At 36.4% G+C, this 24,924-nt stretch overlaps 1 protein-coding gene across 2 annotated transcripts in view; it reads left to right on the top strand.

The window, feature by feature from the left end:
• Nucleotides 1-2,310: 2,310 nt before the first annotated feature.
• The window catches only part of LOC103717655 (insulin-degrading enzyme-like 1, peroxisomal), a 45,611-nt gene continuing 22,997 nt past the window's right edge, over nucleotides 2,311-24,924 (top strand). The window contains exons 1-13 of one of the 2 annotated variants that reach the window (XM_039120143.1): nucleotides 2,311-2,480; nucleotides 2,672-2,747; nucleotides 3,241-3,308; nucleotides 8,546-8,637; nucleotides 8,740-8,813; nucleotides 8,921-8,964; nucleotides 13,311-13,362; nucleotides 15,531-15,653; nucleotides 15,740-15,852; nucleotides 16,008-16,170; nucleotides 18,272-18,358; nucleotides 18,508-18,593; nucleotides 22,481-22,567. In XM_039120143.1, coding sequence (XP_038976071.1) covers nucleotides 2,358-2,480; nucleotides 2,672-2,747; nucleotides 3,241-3,308; nucleotides 8,546-8,637; nucleotides 8,740-8,813; nucleotides 8,921-8,964; nucleotides 13,311-13,362; nucleotides 15,531-15,653; nucleotides 15,740-15,852; nucleotides 16,008-16,170; nucleotides 18,272-18,358; nucleotides 18,508-18,593; nucleotides 22,481-22,567 — 1,188 coding nt within the window. In that variant the 5' untranslated portion in view covers nucleotides 2,311-2,357. Of the gene's footprint in view, nucleotides 2,481-2,671; nucleotides 2,748-3,240; nucleotides 3,309-8,545; nucleotides 8,638-8,739; nucleotides 8,814-8,920; nucleotides 8,965-13,310; nucleotides 13,363-15,530; nucleotides 15,654-15,739; nucleotides 15,853-16,007; nucleotides 16,171-18,271; nucleotides 18,365-18,507; nucleotides 18,594-22,480; nucleotides 22,568-24,924 lie in introns of both variants that reach the window. The other variant, XM_008806130.3, reaches the window with a different exon arrangement.

The following is a 24,924-nucleotide window of genomic DNA, read 5'->3' as shown; positions in this document are numbered from 1 at the left end:
TCTTCAAATAGTTTGGAATGCATGCTACCACCTCACATGACTAATTCTGCTTTAAAACCATGATGCTCTATTGTGGATGATTATTCTGAAAATAACCATCATGATGTTATGAGAAAGAATGGTCGCAAAGGCATCAACAATGATCTGCCTCATAATTCAAGCATTCCGAGTTAGCAAACTAGGCTATGCAGTGAAGCTCTTATAGAGACATCCATATCTCAACATTTTCCTTCTGACGTTGGTGTTTCGAATATTATAAGTGAGAATATTGCATCTAATTCTAAGGGCACGATAGGTATTTTGGAAAATGAGCTTCTCATGCTACTTTCTCATTATCGACCAAATATGCAAAAAATAATATTTTTCTAGATATCATATAATTAGCCTCTCTTTAAAAATATTTCAATGAGTTAAAAATCATGTTGGAATTAACTTGTTGACTATTATATTATAGCATGGAGAGTAATCATGTTTTGGAGAAGGTGCATTAAAGAGTATTGTGTAGTACTCGATAATCACTACGAGAAGATGGACGCAATCTATGACGCACCATGTATGGCATGTAAGATCATCTTATTTGATAATTATCTACCTTCTAATAGCAGCTATCGAGGGTTGCATAGTATTTTACGGTGCAAACTATGCACCATAGAGTACCTGAGCTAATAAAAAATTGCACGACATAGTGAAGTACATTCGGTGTTTACCCTTCTTATGAGATCCACTGTCGGGTGCTCTGTTTAACTCGAGAGCGATTCAAAATGGGCCTCGACACGATTAAATGAAGAGCCTCCTATTGATGTCCACAGGTATTTATGTGATGCACTATATCTCCACTCTGTAGATTTGTGAGAGGTCGTAGCGAACATCTGGAAGATAAAAAAATCTAATGGCAGTTTTTTAACTTAAAACTAGAAAGGACCTTTTAATTTAAATTTGGAAAAATTAGAAATGAACTGTTAGCTTGAAAATCGCTGGCGTCTTTTGTTTTATACAATGGCGACTTATACTGATTGAACATGAGTGCAACCAATAAAATCAGAAAAGAGAAGATGACGGAAAAGAGAAGAAACAGATTCATGATTCTTTCAGAAGATCTCTCCCGAATGATGTGCAGGTGATCCAGTCCACTGCATTGTTCGCCTCCCGATAGACGCGAGTGGCTCGAAAGGAGCCAAACTCTCTCGTGAGCCCGCGTATGTCCCGATGTAGTAGGTACCGGTCATCACAGCTATGCTGACATCGAATTCACTCGATTACTGTAGTCAAGTTTTCTTCTAGGTAGATGTGGTCCGTACCTAAAATCAGTCTCGCGTGAGTGATGCCCTCCCATGCCGCCTTCAGCTCTGTTCCGATAACTGACTTATCGAAGATGCGTCGTCCTTCGGCTGCGATGAGTCTGGAGTCGCAATCTCTGATTACAAAGCCAACACCTTCTCTACCTCCATCCTCAGAAACACTGCCGTTAAAATTTACCTTAAGAACGCAACAGGGTGGGAGCTCCTAGAAAACTACAGATAAACTTTTAACTTAAAAATTTACTTTGTTGATTGTGATCTATAATATTAAAAATGCGTAAAAGTTTCCATCCCTGCTAAAATTTAAATCTCAATAGCTATAAGATGCTCAGCAATTGATTTGTTACCATATATTAGGAGAACAAATGACTGATCTCAGAAGAGCAAACCCACCTCCCTCAAGTACTGCAAGGAATGGAAGGAGCAGAAGGAGAAAACAAACCAAAGGGATGATCTCAGAAGTTGGATGAGAGATGTACAGAAGCCTGCTCGGGCATAATTTTTCCTCTTCCGATGCCTTTTTTTTCTGCATGTTATGTAGGAATAAGGTATGCTGGAGATTTCAAATGGAAGAGTCCTAGAAACATCTTGGGCCCTGGGTTTCCATTACATCCATTTTCATCCAACCAACTGTAAAAAACTTGGCCCATATCAATCATTACCTTCCGGGCCTCATCGTCCCCTGCCGTCTGGACCGAGTAGCAGCCCACCTACGAACCAAACTCCCAGGGGGTCTCGTGTTCTAGGGGCAACGGCAGAAGACTACTGGTTGACTCGTTACTGGCATCCGAGGATCAGCTGTATATCATAAAACTTCAAACACCATCTCCCATCACCACGTTAGACTATACCAGCCCCTCTCTCCAGACAACCCCAACTTTGTTTTATTACTTCCGTGTCCATTGACTAATCGCTTACTAAGACAACTGCTGTACAGAACCAACCAAGGGATCAGTCTACGGTGTCCCGGGAGCGGCGACCCGTTATATATATTGCGGACCGCTCCTCTCTCTTCAGCGTCTCCTCCAAGAACGCGAGAGAGGGGGGGATCGGGGCGGAATGGCGGTGGAAAAATCGGATGTCGAGATCTTTAAACCCCGCAACGACAAGCGGGAGTACCGGAGGATCGTCCTCCCCAATTCTCTGGAGGTCCTCCTTATCAGCGATCCCGACACCGATAAGGTCTTACCAATTCTTTCCCCTCGAAACCTCGATTTTATGCCATTTTCTTGGGGATTTATCTACCCTAATTATATCTACGTGCACTTTGATTAGTTTTTCGTTCAGATTAGATTTCTTAAGGTTTTCTTGATCCGTTAGGTTTTCTCGATTCTTTTGGTTTTCTTGATTCTTTACAAGCTATGATTCTTTAGGCTGCTGCTTCCATGGATGTTTCTGTTGGCTATTTCTGCGATCCGGATGGACTTGAAGGCCTGGCTCACTTTCTTGGTAAGTGCTTCATCAACTGCGTTCTTTTGCTACGATGCTTTAGGAACAAAATTGTTCCAATGTTGCGGATTCTGGATATTAGATGTATGGGGAGGATGTATTTTTGGTACTGAATACATGTATAACAGGTGTGCACAGAAGAATATAATAGGGTTTTTATACTCTCCAATTTGATTTAGGGATACTTATGGCTGCTTGTTAATATTTTTTGCATCTGCTAGTTGTCCCTTGAAAGATCAAAACTTGAGTGTTTTTTTTTTTTTTTGAGAAAAAAAAAATCATGGCGAGAATATGGATCCCTGACTTCAATTTCGATGCTATAAATAGTATGTGGGGTGTTTTTCTTTTTCGCTGGTTTGAGGATTTCTATAATGGGACGGGGAGAAAAGTGCAAAATTCATGCAGTCTGCTGGGAATCGAAGCTGTGGTAATTTTGAACTCACATTCTTAAGAAGTCTTATTTCCTTAATCGTGCTTCTTTCATCTAATGCAGAGCATATGCTGTTTTATGCTAGTGAGAAATATCCAGTGGAAGATAGTTACTCAAAGTACATTACGGAGGTACTTCCTGACTTACCTTTGTTGAGATATGAATGCTTTCACTTGTATAGATTACATGTTACTGGTCATAACTTGCAATATTGACATATATTTGATGATATATAGTTAAATTCTTGTCTTCTTTAGTTGAATTATTCCCTAAAGAATCGAATGATATTATATTTTGTTAGAGCTCTTATAATGCTGTCAATATAAATGATTTCTGTTATTTGTTCACATGGTGTATCCTGTTATAAACTTTTTCATGTCTCCTTATATATCGGCTATGTTGTTGGTAAAGCTCATGATTTAAACATATCATCCCATCCACCTAACAAAGGTTTTCAGTTATTGAAGCTAGAAGAAAAGGAAAAATGGTTGGCTGTGTCATACATGTATACATTATTATAATATAGAAATCATGTATACAAAGGCTTTGATGGAACAGAGGTTGGATGTGCAGGCCATCTCTGAAAGAGTTTGTGTAGCTACTTAGAATAGTGTTGGAAATGGATCAGATATCAGTATGTCCATATCCTTATCCGTTTTAATTTGGCAAATACTACATATATGGATATCAATTGGATGGTAAATTGGATGCTGATGCAAATTGAATATCTAAAGTATGGATATAAATATGGATAGTGTTGGAAATGGATCAGATATCAGTATGTTCATAGCCTTATCTGTTTTAATTTGGCAAATACTACATATATTCTAAGTAGCTACTTAGAATAGTGTTGGAAATGGATCAGATATCAGTATGTCCATATCCTTATCCGTTTTAATTTGGCAAATACTACATATATGGATATCAATTGGATGGTAAATTGGATGCTGATGCAAATTGAATATCGAAAGTATGGATATGAATATGGATATAAATCTAATAGTTAAACTTTATGAACTACCAAACTAAAAATACTATGTGGAAGGTAAATTAAATTAAAAACATGTTAATTTATTATGTTATTCCCTTTAATTTCATAAGAGCTATATAAGATGGAAATCAGATAGTCATCTATTTATATTTGTATCGGTTGCCCTTTAATAGATATGGAAAACGAATATTGATATTAGTCATATGCTCAAATTAACCATATTCGAATAGATCCTGATATGGAAACAGATCCGGATGGATATTTCCTATTTGCTTTCACCCCTAACTTAGAGACTACATTTCCTTGAAAGCAAAACTATGTAGTAGAGCAATGCCATGTCCATTGGAAAACATTGCTGGAACAGGCACTGCTTGTTAATGTTTTACATGGACACTCTATTTTTAAGCTGTTTGTAAGTGTCAACACTTTGAGACACTTGGATACGATAGAGTACAACACAACATGGCAAGATACTCTGCTTTGAATTATTTTGTTGCTGTTGGTAAAAGTGTCCGCGCACTTGGCGCTTTTCTGGAGTGTCCTATAGGGAATTTGAGTTTTAAGTGATGGACACTTTTAATGAAGTGTTCTTAAGTATTTTTGAGCACTGTAAATGAAGTATTCTTAAGTGTTTCTGGACGCTTCAAACAAAGTGTTCTTATGTTTTTAAGATAAAGTTTTATATATCATATGAACACTTGAAGCAAAATATCATTATATTTTAAATATAAATATGTCATGGTTAGTTATCAATTTAAGTATCTCAATGCAACTTAAATGATCCTAGCAAAAAAGAAAAAAACTTGCAAACTCATGACTATTCACTTGGCACCCATGCCAAATGTCTAGGTGACATGGATGTTGGCGTAGACCAGGACAATGAAGAATAGGGTTTGTCATCAAGTAAAACAAAATGGTTGTGGTGACCGCAAAGGGACATTTCACATTTATTGAATATAGTCTGTAGAAACACTAGTCAGTAAAGTTATCTATTGAAAGCTAAATAGATGAAAGTACAAATTAATTGGCAATTTTGTCCTGAAACATTTTGTATCAAAGAAAAAGGAAGCAATGACCCCTGAATTTTGGTGAATGTGTTCCTTTACTTTGATGCATGTTTAGGTGAAGCAAATGGGCAAGCTGGGGTTGGGAAATGAAATATACAAAGAAGGTTTGAAGCAAGGTCCGCCGAACTGGTATCGGAACTCATATTGGTCGGCAAACGGTTCGGTACGGTAGGGCGTGCCGGTACGGCCAAACTGGTATCGGAATCCGTACCGGTCGGCGGACGGTTTGGTACGGTAGGGCATGCCGGTTCCGTACCAGCATGCCCATTTTTTGTGGAGTATATTAAGTTGATTTAATTGGTAGTCACTCTTTTTGAACTTTTTCAATAATTTTAAGTCTAATTTGATTTTTTTTTGATGTTTCTATGATTTTGTTTTAACCTAAATGATGCATTTTATTATTTTAAAATGATATAAATTATAAAATGATTAGTAAAATATTGCATGCTACAAAGAGCAACATGAAATATCCTCAAATCAAGTAATGAGGTAAAATTATAAAATAATACAATAATTACATACATTTAAAGTACAACATACATACCGATATCTAAAATCAGGTCGAATGGCGATGCCTCTCGTAGATATCCGGATTATTACTATAGTTAGGAGGCCCATTAACTCATTCCTCTAACCAAGCGACGTTGTAGTCTTGTATGTACATCCTACAATGAATGCGCTCCGGGTTATAAGCACTCTCAGATATCTCAATGAAGCTCTAGCTCTAACACTCTCGGATTGCATAATAAAGGACACCGCTCAGAGCTAGAGCTTCAGCGAGAGATTCGAGAGTGTTTATAATCCAGAGCACGTTTATTATGGAATGTACATAGAAAACTATAACACCACTTGGTTAGAGGGGTGGGCTGGTGTGCCTCCTGATGATGTTGATGATTCGGATATCTACGAGAGGCATCGCCACTCGATTTGATTTTACATATCGGTATGTATGTTGTACTTTAAATGTATGTAATTAATTATATTATTTTATAATTTTTACCTCACTACTTGATTTGAGGATATTTCATGTTGCTCCTTATAGCTTATAACATCTCACTAATCATTTTATGATTTGTATCATTTTAAAATAATTAGATGCATCATTTAGGTTAAATCGGGATCATAGAAACATCAAAAAGCATCAAATTAGACTTAAAATTATTGAAAAAGTTCAAAAAAAGTGATTACTAATTAAATCAACTCGAAATACTCTAAAAAAAAAATTGGGCCTGTCGGTACGGAACCGGCACGCTCTACCGTACCATGTGTCGGTATGGTATCGAACCAGTACCGTACTGAACCGTCCGCTGACCAGTATGGGTCCTGATACCGGTTTGGCGGACCTTGGTTCAGGCAGCATGAGTCTTTTGATATTTCTTCCCATGATTTAGAATATGAAACCTTAGGGAGTGTTAACAAAATAATAAAGTCCTGATTTTTGATATGGTTGAAACATATGAAGGTATTTTGAAAGCCTAAGTTGAGATAACATGGAAATCATCTTTTGATGTATATGGATGTTTCTATGTATGTGTGTCTGTTTTCTTGTTCTTTTATAACCAAAAGATGTAGTTATTCAGGAGTTCAGGTTTCTAATTTATATCATACATTTATACTTGAGGAAAAGGTAAAATAAAAAAAAGGTTTTTATTTGTACACACACAGTATGATTGTTCAGTAAAAAGTACCCTCAAATTGGACACATGAGGATGAACCTCATAAACATGATCATTGTATGCATCATTGTATCTATAATTCATGTATTAAGTATTTGATTGTACCTTTTGGAACCTTATCATGCCCCTTCAATCGCAATATCTTCATAATAGAATTAGTTGCTAGGATCAAGAGTGGGGGTGAGTGTAGGGAAGAAGATATTTTAGAAACAATTGAAGTAAGAAGCACTTAGAAAGTGCATGTAAGCTCAAGATTCCAGGATGATTGTCAAGTGAGTGTCCTAATCTAGATGGAAGATTCCAGCTACTAAGTAGAGATTTATATATCTTTTGTAAATGATATTTCTTAACCATATCTTTAGATCATTTTTACTTGATTCATTGATTTGCTTAATTTGGATTTGACTTCATAATTTGTAATCACTGTTATTATGAAGTATTTTTTCTCCTCAAAGTAGGATGGGAAAATTCAATTTTTTGTCAACCTATATAATTATATGTCAGATTTTTTATTTTAATTGCTTGAGATAAAAATGAGATAAATCATGTAAAGTAGTAGTTTTCAAGGAGTTAGGAGCTACATAAGGAAATTTTACTACATGTATGAATTAATTGAACATTTTTTACAGAAGTAATGAAACAATTTTCATACCATAGTGAATTAGTTAACTATGGTTTAGACTTTAGACCATGAGATTTGCATGCTTCGAGATGTAAACTTGGGGGCATGAATGCGCATTAGACTTGTGGTGTGGACACGTGCATAGGGAATTACATGTATGCTTGTGTAAGCTATTAATGTTAATAATTGTGCATTAGGGCCTAGGTTAGAGAATTATTGGTCAAGTAAACTAGTATTAGGAAAATTTGTACATTAGGGCTTAAAGCAAAGTTTTAAATCTTGTGGGATGGGGCTGTCTCGGTTTTCCCATGGAATGGGACGTGCCGTTGTCTCATCCCATCTCGACAGTTGGGACAGGGGATGTCCTAAGATGTACCGATCAAAAAGGTGGGACAATGGTGGGACGGTCCTATCTGGGCATATGGGATGGTATCCCATCTCAATGTCCGTCGGGACATCCTGTCAGGACTTGAATCCTTGGCTTAGAGAACTATCAGTTATTATATACTTTTCAGCTTGTTGTTTGATGGGCATCATGTGCTATACTCCCATTTTGCTTAAGATGCAAATTAGTAGGATGTTTTGCAAGTTATGCACTTTTGATGTATCATGGCTGTTGTGTCAAATCGAAAATAAATGTCTGATAGCAAGTTGATCGGTTAATTCAATAAGAAAAAAATGGGAGTTAGTACTGTCAAAGGTCTAAATAGATAATTATGCACTTCTGATTTTATTCACAGAATGGAACTTTGTGTAGGAATTTTCATCTTTGCCTAACTACTAAATGCTTTTTGATTTTGATTTATATAAGTATTTGGCGGCTAAATCGCTAATGAGTGCATAGTTTTTTATTTTTAATGAGAATCTTATGTTATGTTAAATTAGAATGCTGATACTTGGCTGATCCTTGTTACAATCATTTTGTGAAACATATATAGGCCACTATATTACATTGTTGCAAATTTATGTTTTGATCTTGCTTTCATTATTGTATTTGCTGGGGCATAATCAGCATGGTGGTTCCACTAATGCTTTTACGTCTTCCGAGCACACAAACTTTTATTTCGATATCAATGCGGACTGCTTTGAGGAGGCTTTAGATAGGTAAAAAACTATTTTAGTTTTTTCAATCATTACTTGGCTTTATTCTTTTTGTCATTTGTAACCTTTTACTTTTTTTTTTTTTGCATTCTGTTCTTCATTCAGATTTGCTCAGTTCTTCGTTAGGCCTTTGATGTCTCCTGATGCTACACTTAGGGAAATAAAAGCTGTCGACTCTGGTAAAGTGATGCTGTGGCTAGTACCACTTATTTTTGTTCATATATTTTTTTGAAATTCCTATTGAGTTAATCATTATGACATTTCCCTTTCATTATGTCAAATGCAGAGAATCAGAAGAATCTATTGTCTGATGCTTGGCGAATGTCTCAGGTATTTTTTTTCCCCTTCTTTCTGAGCAATAAATCTTGTGCGACCCTTGGTTGAAGCTGGGAATGTAATGTTAATATGTTATTTTGAAAATGATCAATGATAAATAGAAATAATAGTCAGACTTGTGCATGCCTCTACAACTCATTCTTATATGACGTACAATCAGTCATTTTTTCCCTTTTCCCCTCATGGAGATGCATTTTTTTACCTGTTTTATGTATGATAGTATCTAATTAGCATTAGTTGTTAAGTCATAGTTTAAGACTGTGTTGTTAAATTAGATATATAGATGTTAGAAAATAATGTCTGTTTATCTAACACAACTTTTGTTATCTTAGGAAAAATATTTTTTAAAAATTTAATATTTTATTAGAAAATTATTTTTCATAATTTTATTTAGTTCTCAAAATAATATTACTTGGTAATTGTTTAGGAAAAATATTCATAATATTATTACTTTATTATAAAGATAATTTTATATTTTTATTAATTCTAAAATTGATTTTTTGGGGGGTTTTGTAGATTTTAGTAACATACATGGTTTTAAATATCATGAGAGTAGGTCATCATATGTACTGACACTCAATTCGGAGGTTTTAAAAACCTTATTGGTGGTACTACTGGCATTTGGCCAGATCGGTATAGTCCATCCCATTCCAACACACGATATGGGGCTCCATCCTAATATTGTACCAATCATGGTCTGCTGTGCCAGTATCGGGCACCGTACCGGTTGCCCGACCGTATGAGTTGGTACGGTCCTGCGCCGTACCGTGCCGGGCTCGTACCGACATAGCAGAGGCAGGGGAGAGAGGAAAAGAGAGAGAGAAGGGGGAGACAGGGAGGGAGGAGGCCGGCGGAGGTCGGAGGCTGTGGCTGGGTCCTTGTTTCGTTCGAAATAGGGGTCCGACCACTAAAAAAAATGGTGATTTTTAAGTAAATTTGGCAAATCGATTGCCGACTTCACTTAAATATTGCAAAATTAAAAAAATATTTTAAAAAAATTAAGTGAAGTCGGCAATGGGTTTGCCGACTTCAACTTAAAATCTGCAAAAATAAAAGGAGCCCCCTCTGGGTCCCTATTTTGAACGAAACAGGGGACCGGAGGCGGAGCCCCACCTCCGCGTCTCCCGTCTCCCTGGCCTCTGCCTCCTCCGCGTGGAGGCTCCCCGGCCTCAGGCCAACCTCTTTTCCTTCCTCTCCCTCTCCCTCTCCCTCCCTCTCCGCTCTCTCTTTTCCTCCTTTTTTCTCTTCTTCTCCCTCTCCGGTGACGGCGTCTCAGTTTGGTTGCCGGAACTGTTTTAGTTCGCTGCCGGTACCACTCGGAATGTTTCGAACTGGGCAGTTTGGGATGGTTCCGCCGACCATAGTACCAATGGAAGAAGTCTATTTTTTTTATTTTTGCCTTATCTTTATTTTTTTATGTTCTATGTATGATTAGGCTTTTGGATTGATTTTCTTCTCTATATTAGTGATTTAGTTGCATTTTCAAGGGGTTTGATGCAGGAGTGTTAATATTGGTATCGACACTTGTTGAGTCAACATGGATCAATATAAACTAACAAGATTTATAAATAAAAAATAACAAATATAGTATAGTATTGCCAAAAAAATTGAATAATAGCTTACTTTATAAATTCAATCCCATTTAGAGTGTCTATGACCGTTGTAGATATTTAGGTTTTGTTTGTAATTCAGATCTTGGAAATTATAATGGCATGGATACCGTCTCGATCCTTGCCAGTCATATGTTGTTTGATAGTGATCCGGTTGTCATTCCTATTACTACAACTATATGTATGTGTGTAATCATAGGAGCCCAACCATCGTTGCTCAAGATACCAAGAGGCAACACGGAACTCTAACCCTTGGCTATACCCATATCATAGGAGGGGTGATGTACAAAGTCGAACCCCATCGGAATAAGTTGAGTGGTAGATGTATATCGATCTTATGTGGATGGGCATATTGTCCACAATGGCAACTAATGCATTAGGAGATCCACCTATGGCATATAATGAGATTTGCTCTCCACTTTGATGCAATAGCTCTCCATATGTCCTTTTTGTTTGTCCTTTACAAGTGTGGTCAATCTTCTGCCACTTTGAATCTCAGTTGGAAAAGACGTGGATCTACACCATGAACGGTGGCCCTTGCTGGTATGTCTTTGAACTTCTTCCCCTTCTTACTGCTAAAGGTTCCAAACATAGAGGTTATTCGGTCGTTGCTTCTATCGGTAACTTTTCTGACTGATGAGGTTCTCCTGTAGGCTGGATCTGTCTTGATGGACATGGGAATAGCACCCCTCTTGTACTATGAGAGCCCAAATTGAGCCTTGTGCTTGGCAACCTTCTCCCTTTGTCAGTGTTTATCAAGCTCTCCCTTATGGTAGCATAAAATTTTTGTTTTCTCCATTGCATTTGGATTCAACGCCTCATAGTTCTAAGGGTTTCTAGAACGGTATGAAGGTGGCTCAATCGCCCGACATTCACTTTCTGCCTTTTTCTTGGCACTTCTTCGCTTGTTTGCGTTAAAATTAGCAAAGTGTGTTTTCATCAATTAGCGGACTTTCTAAAGGTATTTCCTAAATTTGACATGTCAGGGTAACTATTGGCAAATGTTGCTTCAACCTAGTCACCGCTCCCTTCTTAAGCTCCACATTGCACCACTTGCACTTTTAGCAATGCCGATCCTAAAACATCACACTATGATCTCGCAACCGTCTCTTCAATTGGGTCAAGCCTGCTATCGAACCCCCTAGACCCCAAGCCAGTCAGTTTGACTAGAGCAGGAACACTCTGTCTTCTTTCTTGGATCCATTTTTGCAAGTTTGACGAACACATATCATGCATTCGTAATTACTTAAAAATTAGTGAATTTACATTGGAATGCAAAAAGTCACTGAATTACTTGAGAGAATGCTTCTACATTATCTATACATAATAATTTTTTTATTTTTATTTTTTTATTTTTCAAACAATAAATTGATATTTAGTTGTAAAATATCAAGAAATTTAATTTTAATTTGGATTAGTGTAGCACTCTACAAAGGGTGCTGCATATACTTTTGTCAGCCCATGGCCACTTATTTTCAAAATTTATTTAATTTTGGGCTTAGGTTTGTGTAGTCCAAATTTAAATAAATTGCCATCGAGTAGAGATACCAAGTAGCATGCATACCTCCAAACATGTTACCAATTTTACAGAATTTTTTGAACATAAGTTTATTTTATTTTTGTTGTTTTTAATCCAAAAAAAAATTGTAATATAAAAAAATATATGATTAACAAAAAATTATGATTTTTGTGTCATTGCTTAGGTCATCCTTAGTTCTATAACATATCATGAAATCATACCAAAATACAAAAAAATGGGCATGATTTTTCCTCATTTTCCGCATTTTTGACATATTTTAGACCTCAAAAATAAGAAAGAGGAATGAGGAAGAGGGAAGGAGAGAGGGATCATATCTTGATTTTTGCTTGAATTTGGCAAGAATTCACTGTTTTCTCCTTTTCTCACAGAATTTTTAAAAAATAGAGAGGAAGAGGCAGAGAAGGCTGAATTCACTGTTTTCTCCTTTTCTCACGGAATTTTAAAAAAATAGAGAAAGCACGGGAAGCCTTCTCTGCCTTCCCCTCTTGTTATTAGGGCAGGATGGCTGGTCTAACCATCCTAACCACCACGATTTGAGTTGAACCGCGAGTGGTTCAGGTCGATTTGGGGCCTGAACCCTCTTTCATCCTGGTTTCGACTTAGTATGGGTTGGTACACCCTGAACCAGGTGGTTCAGGATGAGATGGCAGACCTTGCGTGAAACACACTCATGTGCACATATATGTATATAACTATGTTTTTTATGCATATAAATGGTCATACATCTATTAGTACATGCAGACTTTGACAAATGCCCCTTAAATGTAGAGGGTGGCGGGGGGATGAATTGGCTAATCTAGGAGCTTCAGATGAAAGCTGTTTCAGTAATTGGTGGGCCTCAGGCCTTCTTTGTTCTAAAAAAAAGAGATGAAATTATGTCCTTCCTCTTTCTTAATATTGACTGTATTGAGTCATAGTTTGTTGTCATTCTGATATATGTTTTGGCTCTTTGATTTATGGCCGAATGCATTAATCATCAGTGATTTCTTTACCTTAGTTTGGGGGCCACTTGTTTGCTATTAGAATGCCAATCAAATTTTGCTTTGGGAGAGTCAGTCATTCCTTTTCACATCAGTTTTCTTTCCTGGTCTTTTATCAATCTTCTTCCCTTACCTAGAACCTGACACATAATGAATATGCACATTTTCTGCTTGGATTTAATTATTGTTTCTTAATGTCAATATTTTCAGCTTCAAAAACATCTATGTTCAAAGGATCATCCATATCATAGATTCAGTACAGGTGAGCATTTTGATGTTTTCAGCTAGATTTGCTAGTCCTATGTGTTTATGAAATAGTCGCAAATAGTCTCCATTTTTTTATTGGTCTATTTCCCCCATTTAGGAATGCTTTACATGTACTCTGCTGTTTTAGTATGATAATTGCTATCTTTTTAGGTCACATTGAAGGTCCGCCGTACCGACGTACCGGTGGGCGCCGGTACCGGTTTGGCTGGTTCGGGCCAAAAGCCAAAAAATATTTGGAGCCGGTATGGGCCGGTCGGTTCGGGCGAGTACCGGGTCAGTTCGGGCTGGTACCGGTTCGGTACAGTACGTACCGGTTCGGTACGGGCCGGTACGTACCAGTACTGACCGGTATGGGTTGCGAATGGTCGGAACCGAAAAATTTAGCTATACCGTACCGGCCCATACCGACCGGTACGGCAGACCATGAGTCACATTTAGTTGCTTGCTTGCTAATAAACTTGTTCAAGTTGTTGATACATTTAAATCTATTGTTTTATATTTAATGGTTTATTATCAAAACTAAAATGATAAAATACTAAAGAACTAAGTACTAACCCTAGTTTCTTGTGTAGATGCCCCCATTTTCACGAACTTATAATTTGGGAAATTGTTTTGCCCGCATGCATTGATTTTTCCATAAATTTTAACTGGGTTTGGCTATCATACTTCTTTAATATATTTTTGTTAAAAACTAAGAAAGAATCTGGATCTTTCATTTTACGAGAGTGTTTTGGAATTTAACAAACAACCAGTGGTCAACTGCTACTCTTAATTCCCTTCTATTTTATTAAAGCTGACATATCGTCAGACTAGGGATGCCTAGAATAAGCCACGTGTCTTTGAAAAAATTTAAAAAAAAGAAGAAAAGGCCTTTCTTCTCTGCCACTTCTTCTTCCCCATCTTTCTTTCCAAGATGTTTCCCTGTCGACCGCATCCCATGGAAGACATGGCTCTTCACGGCTGTTGTCACCACCATACACGATGCTGCTGTCAATGTGGCCTCCTTGCCATCACTGACTGCAAGGCCCTGCCTAGTCTTGTCCCCATCGCACCACCTAAGATGATATTATCAATCCGGTCCACGATGCTTTGATCTGCTTATTCTCTCCCACTAGTTGTCTCCATCTGACCCTCCTGGTGATATATTTCCACAGCAACTTCATCTTCTACTCCACCGCCTTCCGCTCCTTCAATGTCCTCTACTACCATCTTGCCCAGAATTTCTAGGCATCGGTGCAATGATAGAATTGTCATCCTCCAATGCCTAAATGCAGGTGATCTTATCCCCAACACTGTCAGCTTTTTCACCAACAACAACATTGGCCAAAATACCCTAGATTGCGCAAGAAGAAGAGAAGGATGCAAGGGGAAAGAAGATAGAAAAAAGACACTACAAATTTTACCCTCGAGCTCCAACATTCTTCATGTATCTGCTTTGTGTACATATTCAAATGGGCTTTTACTGGTAGCTGGTCGGTAAATCCTGACAGTTACTTGTAAAGATACACGTTCAACAAAGCGTACAGCATTCCAGGAGCAGCTGGCAAAGCCCATTTAAACTTATGCTATTGTCTTCTGGAAATGTGGACCTGATTAGCTGACACTCATTGCCTTGGAATTTTTCCTTACTTCGTGATCCATGATTGCTGCAACTTTGGAGCATTTAATACTGGAGATTGAAAGTGTAAGGCATTTTGTGTGTTAGGAGATAACATGTTGAATTTACCAACATGCTTCAGTTTTTCTTCTTTCTTTTTTTCTCTTTGATGTTTCAATTATGTATGAACTGGTCTTTTATTGATGTCCTATCTTGTATAATGTATTATCATTTTCTATATAATACTATATAAATTACATATTGATTTTTTTGAACAGTCCTATATCTATTTGGGAAGGGGGGGGGGGGGTTGCAGAATTTTTGCTTCATTGATAAATTTATAAATTGGTGATCCATCTTCAGTGGACCAAGCATCTTTTATTTTGATGAGAAATGCATACTGCTGCAATATAAAGTATGTTCATTTACATATATGACATGATGAGAATTCTTGATTATTTCAGTCAATCACAGTTAATTTTAATGACAGATGCTCAGATAGTCTCGGTTCTCAAGCCAGGAAAGCTGGTGTATTATCTCCAATTATTTATATTCTGATGTTTTAGGAAATTGGGAAACATTGGAGGTTAAACCAAAATCCAAAGGCTTAGACACAAGGCTTGAACTAATTAAATTTTACGAAGAGAGCTATTCAGCAAACCTTATGCACCTTGTTGTATATGGAAGAGGTAGGGTGCTGCTTTAAATTGTCTACCAGAGTCTTTAATCTTCTTCTTTTTAATTTATTCCTGACCACTCTAATTGGATATTTTAGAGGGCCTCAATGATATTCAAAAACTGGTTGAAAGGAAGTTCTGTGATATTCGAAACACTGGACGGGACTGCTCCCATTTTCTTGGTCAGCCTTGCTCATTAGAACATCTTCAGGTATGTTGGACATGCATCATTGAAATTAACCCAAGGGACGACAAAATTTAGATGGCAGCACAATACTATGCTTTTGATAATAAGATTGAAGATCAAAATAGCATTTTGATGCACAAACATTTTCTTATGAGCTCATTCTTGTTAGTTTGTGACAGATTCTTGTTAAAGCAGTCCCAATAAAGGAAGGTCACACATTGAGGATTACATGGCCAATTACTCCTAGCATACGGTATTACAAAGAAGGTCCTTGCAGGTACCTTGGTCACCTTATCGGGCATGAAGGCGAGGGTTCTCTCTTTTACATTTTGAAACAGTTAGGTAACTTCAGTTCCTAATGGTTTATACTGTATTTGTATTTCAAGTCAATATTTCTGTAGGATATGTTGCTATTAGTTGGTTCCTTGGTTTTGTTAGATCTGATTTTGTTTTTAAATTGTATCTCCTGACTTTTCTGATGTTGACCTTAGGTTTTATTAATCTTGTCTGGCCTTGATTTTAGTCCAGTTTTCTTCACATTGTAATTATGTGTATTAATACAGCTTAAACTTGTCTGGCCTTCAACATTTTAGTCAGACAGGTAATTTCAAAAATAAGTAACCAATAGTTTTTTTTTAATGAAAGTGGATACGCAAAAACTTACCGACCTCTCCGATTATTCAGAACTAGCTCTCCAGTCTAGGAGAGTGGTTATGTTGTTTTCCACTATTTGAAGGTTTGAACAAACAGGAAGCAAGTAGACTAGTAATAGTTGGACAAACATTTACTAAATTCAGAATTATTCTTATGAATATCATTTAAGTAGATATCTTATTTATTTGAGATATCACAAGTAAATAGCGGACAATCCCTTGTCCGAATTGAATAAAAATACTAAAAGAATCAAATCTTTAAGAATAAAAGTTGATTTCTGAGCTCTAGTTCAAATTCTAGATTTTGGGTTGATTCAAATTTCAACTTTTAAATGCTAAGGTATTTCTCAAACCTCAAAGGCTCATAAATTTTATTTTACCCAAACATTGCTAAAATGAAAATCTGGTAGGAAAACTTATTAATCTTAATCTCCAAAGCTTCTGATCTAAAATGATAGTAAGCAACACTTAATGCTTAAAGTATTTAACACATTTATGTATATATTAATATTAAAGTATTTAACACATTTATGTATATATTAATATTAAACTATTTAACACATTTATGTATATATTTCTCTATATATGTTGTAGGTTATTACATTTTATGTGTTAATGCACACAGTTTTCTTTTAGTGTAGTTTTGATTACACGTTATGTGAAGTTATGTAATTTAGCAATAAAAAAAATTCAGTGCAGGTTGAGCAGGGTATTAGGTCAATTGAATTGCCATATTTATGCATATAGCATAGCATTAAAATAAGAAAACACAAAAAAGAAGAACAGAAACATATTGGGAGGCCAAAATAGTTAGCACCAAGGGCATACCTGCTATTCGCAAGCATACGATTGATGCCTTTTCTTGATATGACGTGTGATATGGTGCATATTTTTCTGGCTGGCCATCGATATGCCCCTGTACAATTATATTGAATCCTTGCAGATGACATCGCCATTTGGTTTATATTACAAATTCTAGATTCAACATCACCTAAGTTCCTAAATCCTAACTTTGCCACTATCATGATCAAACAAGGTGTGACATATACTGTTATTTGCAAATCTTTTATGTTGTAATGTTTTTGTCTCATATCTGTAACACTTAATTTTCCACAAGAAAACCTACAATGAATTATTTAAGTATGTCTCTATTTACTCTAAAGTTATTCTCCTTTATTTTCTTATAAATCTTCTTTTTCTGATTGAGTCGTTTCATACTGTTTATTGTTTGACCTGGAAATGAAACAAATCTATCTTATTCTGAACCATTTATGTCCACATCCCTACACGTTTACTGAAACCAAAATATCTGACATTGGTTTTAACTTTTAAGTTACTTTTCTTTGGTCCGAATTCACACTGATAAATCATATTGCCATTCATTTTTTGATATGTTTTTTTTCCTGTTTGATGCTTACTTTTGTTTTATACTAGAAGGGAAATTCATATTTCAGTTAATACATTTCTAAATTGTTATATCGGTGAAGCTTTTGTCAATTATCATTAGGATATGATTTCTCATCTCACATACAAACTTCCATTGTTATTTGCTAGTGTATATCCTATTGAAAAGCAACTACTGTTAGACTTCCCTTTGTTAGTATATATTGATCAAAGCTTCTCTAATTTTGGATCATGAGAATGTTGTCGATTAGTAAATGAGCGCTCTATATAAGTCTTATTTTAAATTCTGCTAGATCAAAATTGCTATTCTTGGTCATCTTTTTAGAGACTTCTTCTTTTCTGCATCCCATACTGTATAATATGAGGGTAGTTGCTGATATATGCAGGATGGGCTATAAGTCTGGGAGCTGGGGAAGGGGATTGGAGTCTTGAGTTTTCCTTTTTCTCTGTGTCTATTGTACTCACTGATGCAGGTCATGGTTAGTTTCTATTCTGATTTTTAAAAATCCATGAATTATATTCTGGGCCTTTCATATGTTCATTATTAACTTTTGGTATCTCTGGAAATTATTGCCCTACGATATTATATATTCTAATCATGGATCATTTAAATGGATGACAGAGCATATAGAAGATATTGTTGGATTATTGTTCAGATATATTCTCCTCTTACAGAATTCTGGAGTCATGAAATGGATTTTTGATGAGGTAATTAGGATCTCATCCTCCACATATAAAATTATTTTGTGTAGTTATTAATTTTTTTTATATTTGAGAATAGCTTCCTTCATCGAGCAGATCAATTGGTATTCTGTGTATAAAGCAATTGAATTTTTTAAAACAGATCATTGATCTGTATTTAATGGGAAAAATATAAGAAATAATCAAAAGTTTCTGATTTCTAATCTAATGTCCACCTGTGTTTCATCATTCACTAATTTGATGGAGGTTTTGGTTTGAGAAATTCACGCCCATTCTATGGTTGAGTTGGTTTTATTTTTGCTGTTCCCATTGTGAAAACTGTTGATTGGTTCCTTACTGCCAGCCAGCACATACGTATCTGAATTGGTCGCCTGTGCAGGTGTGAGTTTGAATGTTAGACAAAAAATGTTTAATAATATGGAATAACTTATGGAATTATTTAAAAACGTGTCCAAATTCATTAACTGATCTTTGGTGAAAGTTTTGTGATGCTCAAAGAGCCACATTTATTAAACTTTAGGTGTTATTGAATTAGATGAAGTCAATAAAGATATCATCAGTTAATGGCTGTCCAAAACAAAATAGAGGTCAAGCAATCTTACTCTTCTAGCTAATGATGGTTCTCAGTTAGCATTGTGAACCAGCCTTCAAGAGAAAGGCCATCAATTTTTGATAGGTTTCTTATTTTAGGATCCTAATTTTAATTTGATTTAGGATAGGAGATTAGTTTAGGAGTCCAAGTCCACTAGGAATTTGCTACATCATGTTTCCTATTTTGCTTTTCCTTATTCTTTTAAGACAATTAATTATAAATCTATAAATATGCAGTGTCCTAGTGGCCATCTGAAGAAGAAATCAGTATAATGAAATTGCCCTAAGGGCTTTTGGAGGTCTCTATCCTCTCAAAGTGATCGAATGTCCCTTCTTTTCCACTTTTTTTTTCTATGTTCATATTTCTGCGCAAAATATCATTTCTAGAAACTTGGGGTCCTATCAGCTTGGCATTAGACCATCTTTCTTGGTGCATGACCTTCACGAGAAATCAGAAGGAAAAAACTCGACATTACAGATTCGGAACCCTACAACATGGCTACAGAAAGTTCAACTCCATGAACAAACGGGGGAACAAGAGAATCGCGATAGGATGCAAAATTTGAAGCAAGATTGGTGGCCAAGTTTGATTAATTCTGGAAGTAATCAATTTAATAAATTTAGCCTAGAGGCTTTTGGAGGCTCTGATCCCTTTGAAGTGATCGAATATCTTTTCTTCAACCTATTGTCTCTATTATTTCTATTTTCTTACTTGAAATATCATCGATAGGAACTGGATTGCTTTCAATTTTTCATCATGAACTCACTAGCTGGAATGTTCTACTTGTGGTGGCACAATTAATCTCTTGTTTCTTTGCTGCTTTAGCACTTACTCCATGCATCTCCGAATTTCAAGTCCTTTTTGACCAAGCATCATGATAAACCATATAATGATCTTTTTACTGTTTACTGTTTCATCAGTATTATTGATATATGATGTTTCCTTTTTTATATTCAACTATTAAATTTACTTTTGAGGAAGCACCAAGTGAATCTTGTTTTTCCGTAATGCAACTGGGATGTATTGGAAGCAAGTTGGATGAAATGGAGAAATGCAACTGGGATATTATACTTTCATAGGATATTTGCCAAGTTGAAGTTAAAATTTTGTAAAACAGCCATACAACCGGCTATGCTTTATGGTATGAAATGTTGGGTAGTTAGAAAATACTTGCATAAGATGAGTGTGGCCAAAACGAGAATATTGAGATGGATGTGTGTTAATACAAGAGATAGAATTGGATATGAAGCCATTCATAAAAAGGTAGAAGTGGCAGCAATTGAGGACAAACTGAGAGAAGGATAACTTAGATGTTTTGGACATGTACAATATAGTTTGATGAATACACTAGTACGAATGAGCGATTTGATACATGTAGAAAGAATGAAGAGCGGTAGAGGTTGACCAAAAAATCATATGGGTTGTAGTGGTAAGGAAAGACTTGATATCTCAACATCTTTCAGAAAGTATGACCTTAAAGGATTGATGTAGCCCACCCTAACTAGTTTAGGTTTAACTGTTTAAGGCTTGGTTGAGTTGAGTTGTATTTTGCCCGGATGCTTCTTGGATGTCTCCACATCCTTTTTTTTTTGTTGAGAGCAAATCTTTAGGCCACTTCAGCATTCCTTCCTATTCTAGTTTCCTAAATTTTGACGAAATGTCCTATTTTTAAAGGACAGATCACAAATAGGATTCCGATTATCCTATGCTTAAATCTCTTTGAGGTTGTTAACAGAAAAAACGATTATGGTATCGTTTATTTTTCTTTGGTTTCAAATTATTGTGCTTTGCAAAGACAACCAAGAATCATTATCATACTGCTTCAATTTTATTCTGAGGTGTTGTTTGATGAATCAATGCGTGTTTTGGTTCTACTTCTAAATTATTTTTTCCTCAAATAAAGAAAGAAAAAAAAGGAGATTTTCAAGTTAATTGAATTATGTGGTTCAAATGTATCAAAGATTATGTACTTGCATTTTTTCATGTTATGAATAATTTGCTCTAGAATATTTATAAACAAAAATGAAGTTAAATGTTAAATTATGCTAAGTATGCATTAACATTGCTATGCATCTTCTTTTATGTGTGGCCAAAATATATGTTAATATATGCTTAAAAGTTTTAAAGGAATTTCATTTTCTCGGTTCCATGATTTTCAACAGAAAATATTGAATATGGCTTTCACCACGCGTCGATTATGACTAAATCTGATAATATACTAAATATCGTTTCCATTCTTTTCATTTTATATCATTCATAAGTCATAACTAAATCTTCTTATCTCTTCAATTTAAGCATATGATAGCTCAAAATATCTCTTACCTATGTTTAGTGAAAAAATCCACTTGTTCTCTTGGTTGCAAGGTTTCAATCTTGATTGGGGAAAAAATAGTATTATACAATAGATATCATGCTAATGATTCACTGTCACATTGCACATGTTAAACAATAAATGCAGAAATGTATCAAATTCTGACAGTTTAGTAGTCTGAGCTTCTTCTATTTGGTTGTCGACCTCATGTCAATCCTCCACTTTTCATCCGATCTTGGGATTGGTGGTATCCTACAACAAAGATGTTTACATCAATATCTATTTCTACTGTATAATGCCAACTTTGCTAATGTGTGTGCGTGAGGTGTTTCTGATTGTCGACGTTTCCTACTCGTAAGTTTCCCCATTCTGTGTTCCTTCACCATTTCTCATCCCATGTTTCTCCATTCTTGTGAGGTTAGCTGCTTAGAGTGTGTAGTTGTTAACCAGAGGTCGAAGGTTCAAGTCCCTTCTATAGTGTTTATCATTATTTTTATTAGATAAAAAGCATGGGCCTTGCACGTGCCAACTCTAGTCAATAATAACGCATACTCTAGAGAACTATTTCTATGATGCAATTATAGGAACTATAATATGTATACATGCGCACACACACACTTAAAGTTATCAAATCATGTTTGTGTATTAAATGCTCAAAACATGTCTTTTCAACATTGTAAAGGTATTTAACATCTAAAATTATTTGTGATGGAAATAGATTTTTCCCAAGTTTCATTATGTGCAATATGACTAGATGCTGATATGGTTGCTTACCTTTCAATGCTGATGTGTTCCAAGTGTTGCTATGATATGTCACGATATAAATTCCTATTGTCGGAGCATAGTTCATTTCTCCCCTTTCTTTTGTGCACAATATAACAAAATTACTTTTGATAGTTAATGTTTGATGTAAAATATTGGCATTTTACTTTGGATAAATATATTTTTAGCATATCAAACTGAAATATAATGATTCATTTGTTTGCTTAGCTTGCGGCAATTTGTGAAACGGGGTTTCATTATCGAGACAAAATCCGTCCTAGTCACTATGTTGTTGATATTGCTTCAAACATGCAGGTTTGTCAAGCAACTCTTTTAAGTTGGTACCATTGATAATTCTTTCGATGTTTTAATACATAATATCATTCTTTCCATGTTGTGATACATAATATTATTCGTCTATTGGCACATGAATCTGTATGTTTTGCAATAATGTTGTGGTTTTGTATTGCTTATTACTTTATTTGGAATTTTAATACTTTTGCATTTTGATTTTTAATCTTTTCGAGTATTAAGTCATGTGGTACAAGGTTAATGTATCCCAACTACAAACCCATCATTATTGCATGTAGAATTTTCTTCGTCTTTGAGCTGTTTTGCACATACACCACATATACGTGTACATATATGTATATATGAAATACATACGGTCCCAAGTGTCCAGGTGTCCTTTAAGTGTCTGACACTTCAACCTCCAAAAAAATTTAGACATGGAGATACTTTAGTTTGATATACTTCTAAAATAAACATTGCCTACATCAAAAAAAAAATAAAATAAACATTGCATCTGGACATCCTTACGTTCATTTTAAAAAGTAAAAAACTGTTATCATTATAAGTGTCTAAACCATGGTTTGCCGTACCGCCCGGTATGGTCGTACGTACTAGCAAAAAACTGGTATGAATACACATTCAAGTCAGTACAAGCCCCGTACCGTCTGTACCGAGCCGTACAATTTGTACCGAGGCATACCAAGATAGAAATTGAGAAAAATAATTGTAGAGCTATTTCGGCACATAGGTATAGCGTACCATACCTTACCAAACCAATAAGGTACCCGGTATCGAGATTGTAGACCTTGGTTTAAACACTAAGCCAACTATGATATAGCACTTGACATTGTTGGGAACAAAGCGTCATTATTGAAAATGCCAAGCAAGTACTGACACTTTCGGCAAACATAAGCAGAACACTCCCGTTTTGTAATTGCAAGAAGTGTCATTGTCTCGTGCCATGTCCAAATGTCAGAAAGTGTCCACACACAAGAAGATATGCATATACATTTTATATTATACGTATGCATATGCATATGTATATACACATATTATATGCATATACATGTACATAGACATAAACTAACATGAATGGAATGTTGAGGGCTGGCCAAGCTGAACTTCTCGACTACCTGCAAAAGGCTTTTTGCTGCTCATAAGCTAGATGGTTGTATCTTTCTCAAAACTTGGCTTGCTATGTAGTTGATTGACCATCTTCATAGACATTTGGGTCTCGAATGGAGATTGAAAGCCATTCCTTCAGTGGGAATGTATGGCGGCACTATTGCCATGTTGAAAAGAGATAGTGGTGATATGGAGTTCATTTCTACTTCTAAGTATTGTATGATATTGCTTCTTCCAATGTCGACGGAATCGGTACCGGTTGCCTGGTGGGACGAGTCAATACGGGTCCGCTCCGTGCCGTGCCGGGCCCGTACCGACACAGTAGTGGAGGCGGGGGAGAGAAAAAAAAGAGAGAAGGGGGAGAGGGAGGGAGGTCGGTGGAGGGCCGTTGAAGGCCGGCGACCTGGGCAGGAAACGGAGGAAACCTTCACGGTCGGAAAATAGGCGGGTGTCCTATTTCGTTTGAAACAGGGGTCCTGCCCCTTTTTTTATTTCACAATTTTTGAGTGAAGTCGGCAAGCGGAGCTTGGAGAAGCGTCCTCCGCACGGCTCGCCGGCCTCCGCTGGCCGACCTCCACCTCCCTTTCTTTTCCTTCCTCTCCCTCTCCCTCTCCCTCCCTTCATTGCTTGCTCTCTCTTTTTCTCTTTTCTTCTCCCCCTTTGGTAACGGATTTCGTTTAAGTTGCCGGAACCGTGCCGGTTAGCCGCCGGGACGGCTTGAAAAGGCCTAAACCGTCTGGTTCGGTACGGTTCCGCCGATCCTGGTTTGTCCCCTTGATAACCCTGCTTTGATTTTGGGAGTCCATCGTGACCTATGGCTTGAACTTTCTCAATCCTCCAACTCAACTAACCTATGTTAGTTGCTGGTGATTTTAACATTGACTTGTGTGCTGAGGATAAAAAGGGCGGGCTACATTATTCTCACAGACAATTTAGGATCATGTTAATAGGTATTATTCAACTTACCGAGACGAGTGGTAGTAGCAAAAGCAGTCATGTTAAGATTGGTGAAGTTGACCATCATGATTTGAATATCGAAGCAAAATAGTGTTCACACTTGTGCCCTCATGCACAACTGGAAGATGTAGAACCACACTGAATTATTACATTTAAACCACCAACAATCAAGTCGCTACTCAAAAAACTTTGCTCTGGATAAATCTAATTGAAACCACACATTGCTTGACCACTCTCCAACCTTGCTCTAATACCATGTAGCGCTATAAACACACGAACAACCAATCTCAAAATCTATG

Source organism: Phoenix dactylifera, unplaced genomic scaffold (assembly GCF_009389715.1).
Source record: "Phoenix dactylifera cultivar Barhee BC4 unplaced genomic scaffold, palm_55x_up_171113_PBpolish2nd_filt_p 000722F, whole genome shotgun sequence".
NCBI classification, from domain to species: Eukaryota; Viridiplantae; Streptophyta; class Magnoliopsida; order Arecales; family Arecaceae; genus Phoenix; species Phoenix dactylifera.
This window is presented reverse-complemented; position numbering and strand designations above follow the sequence as displayed.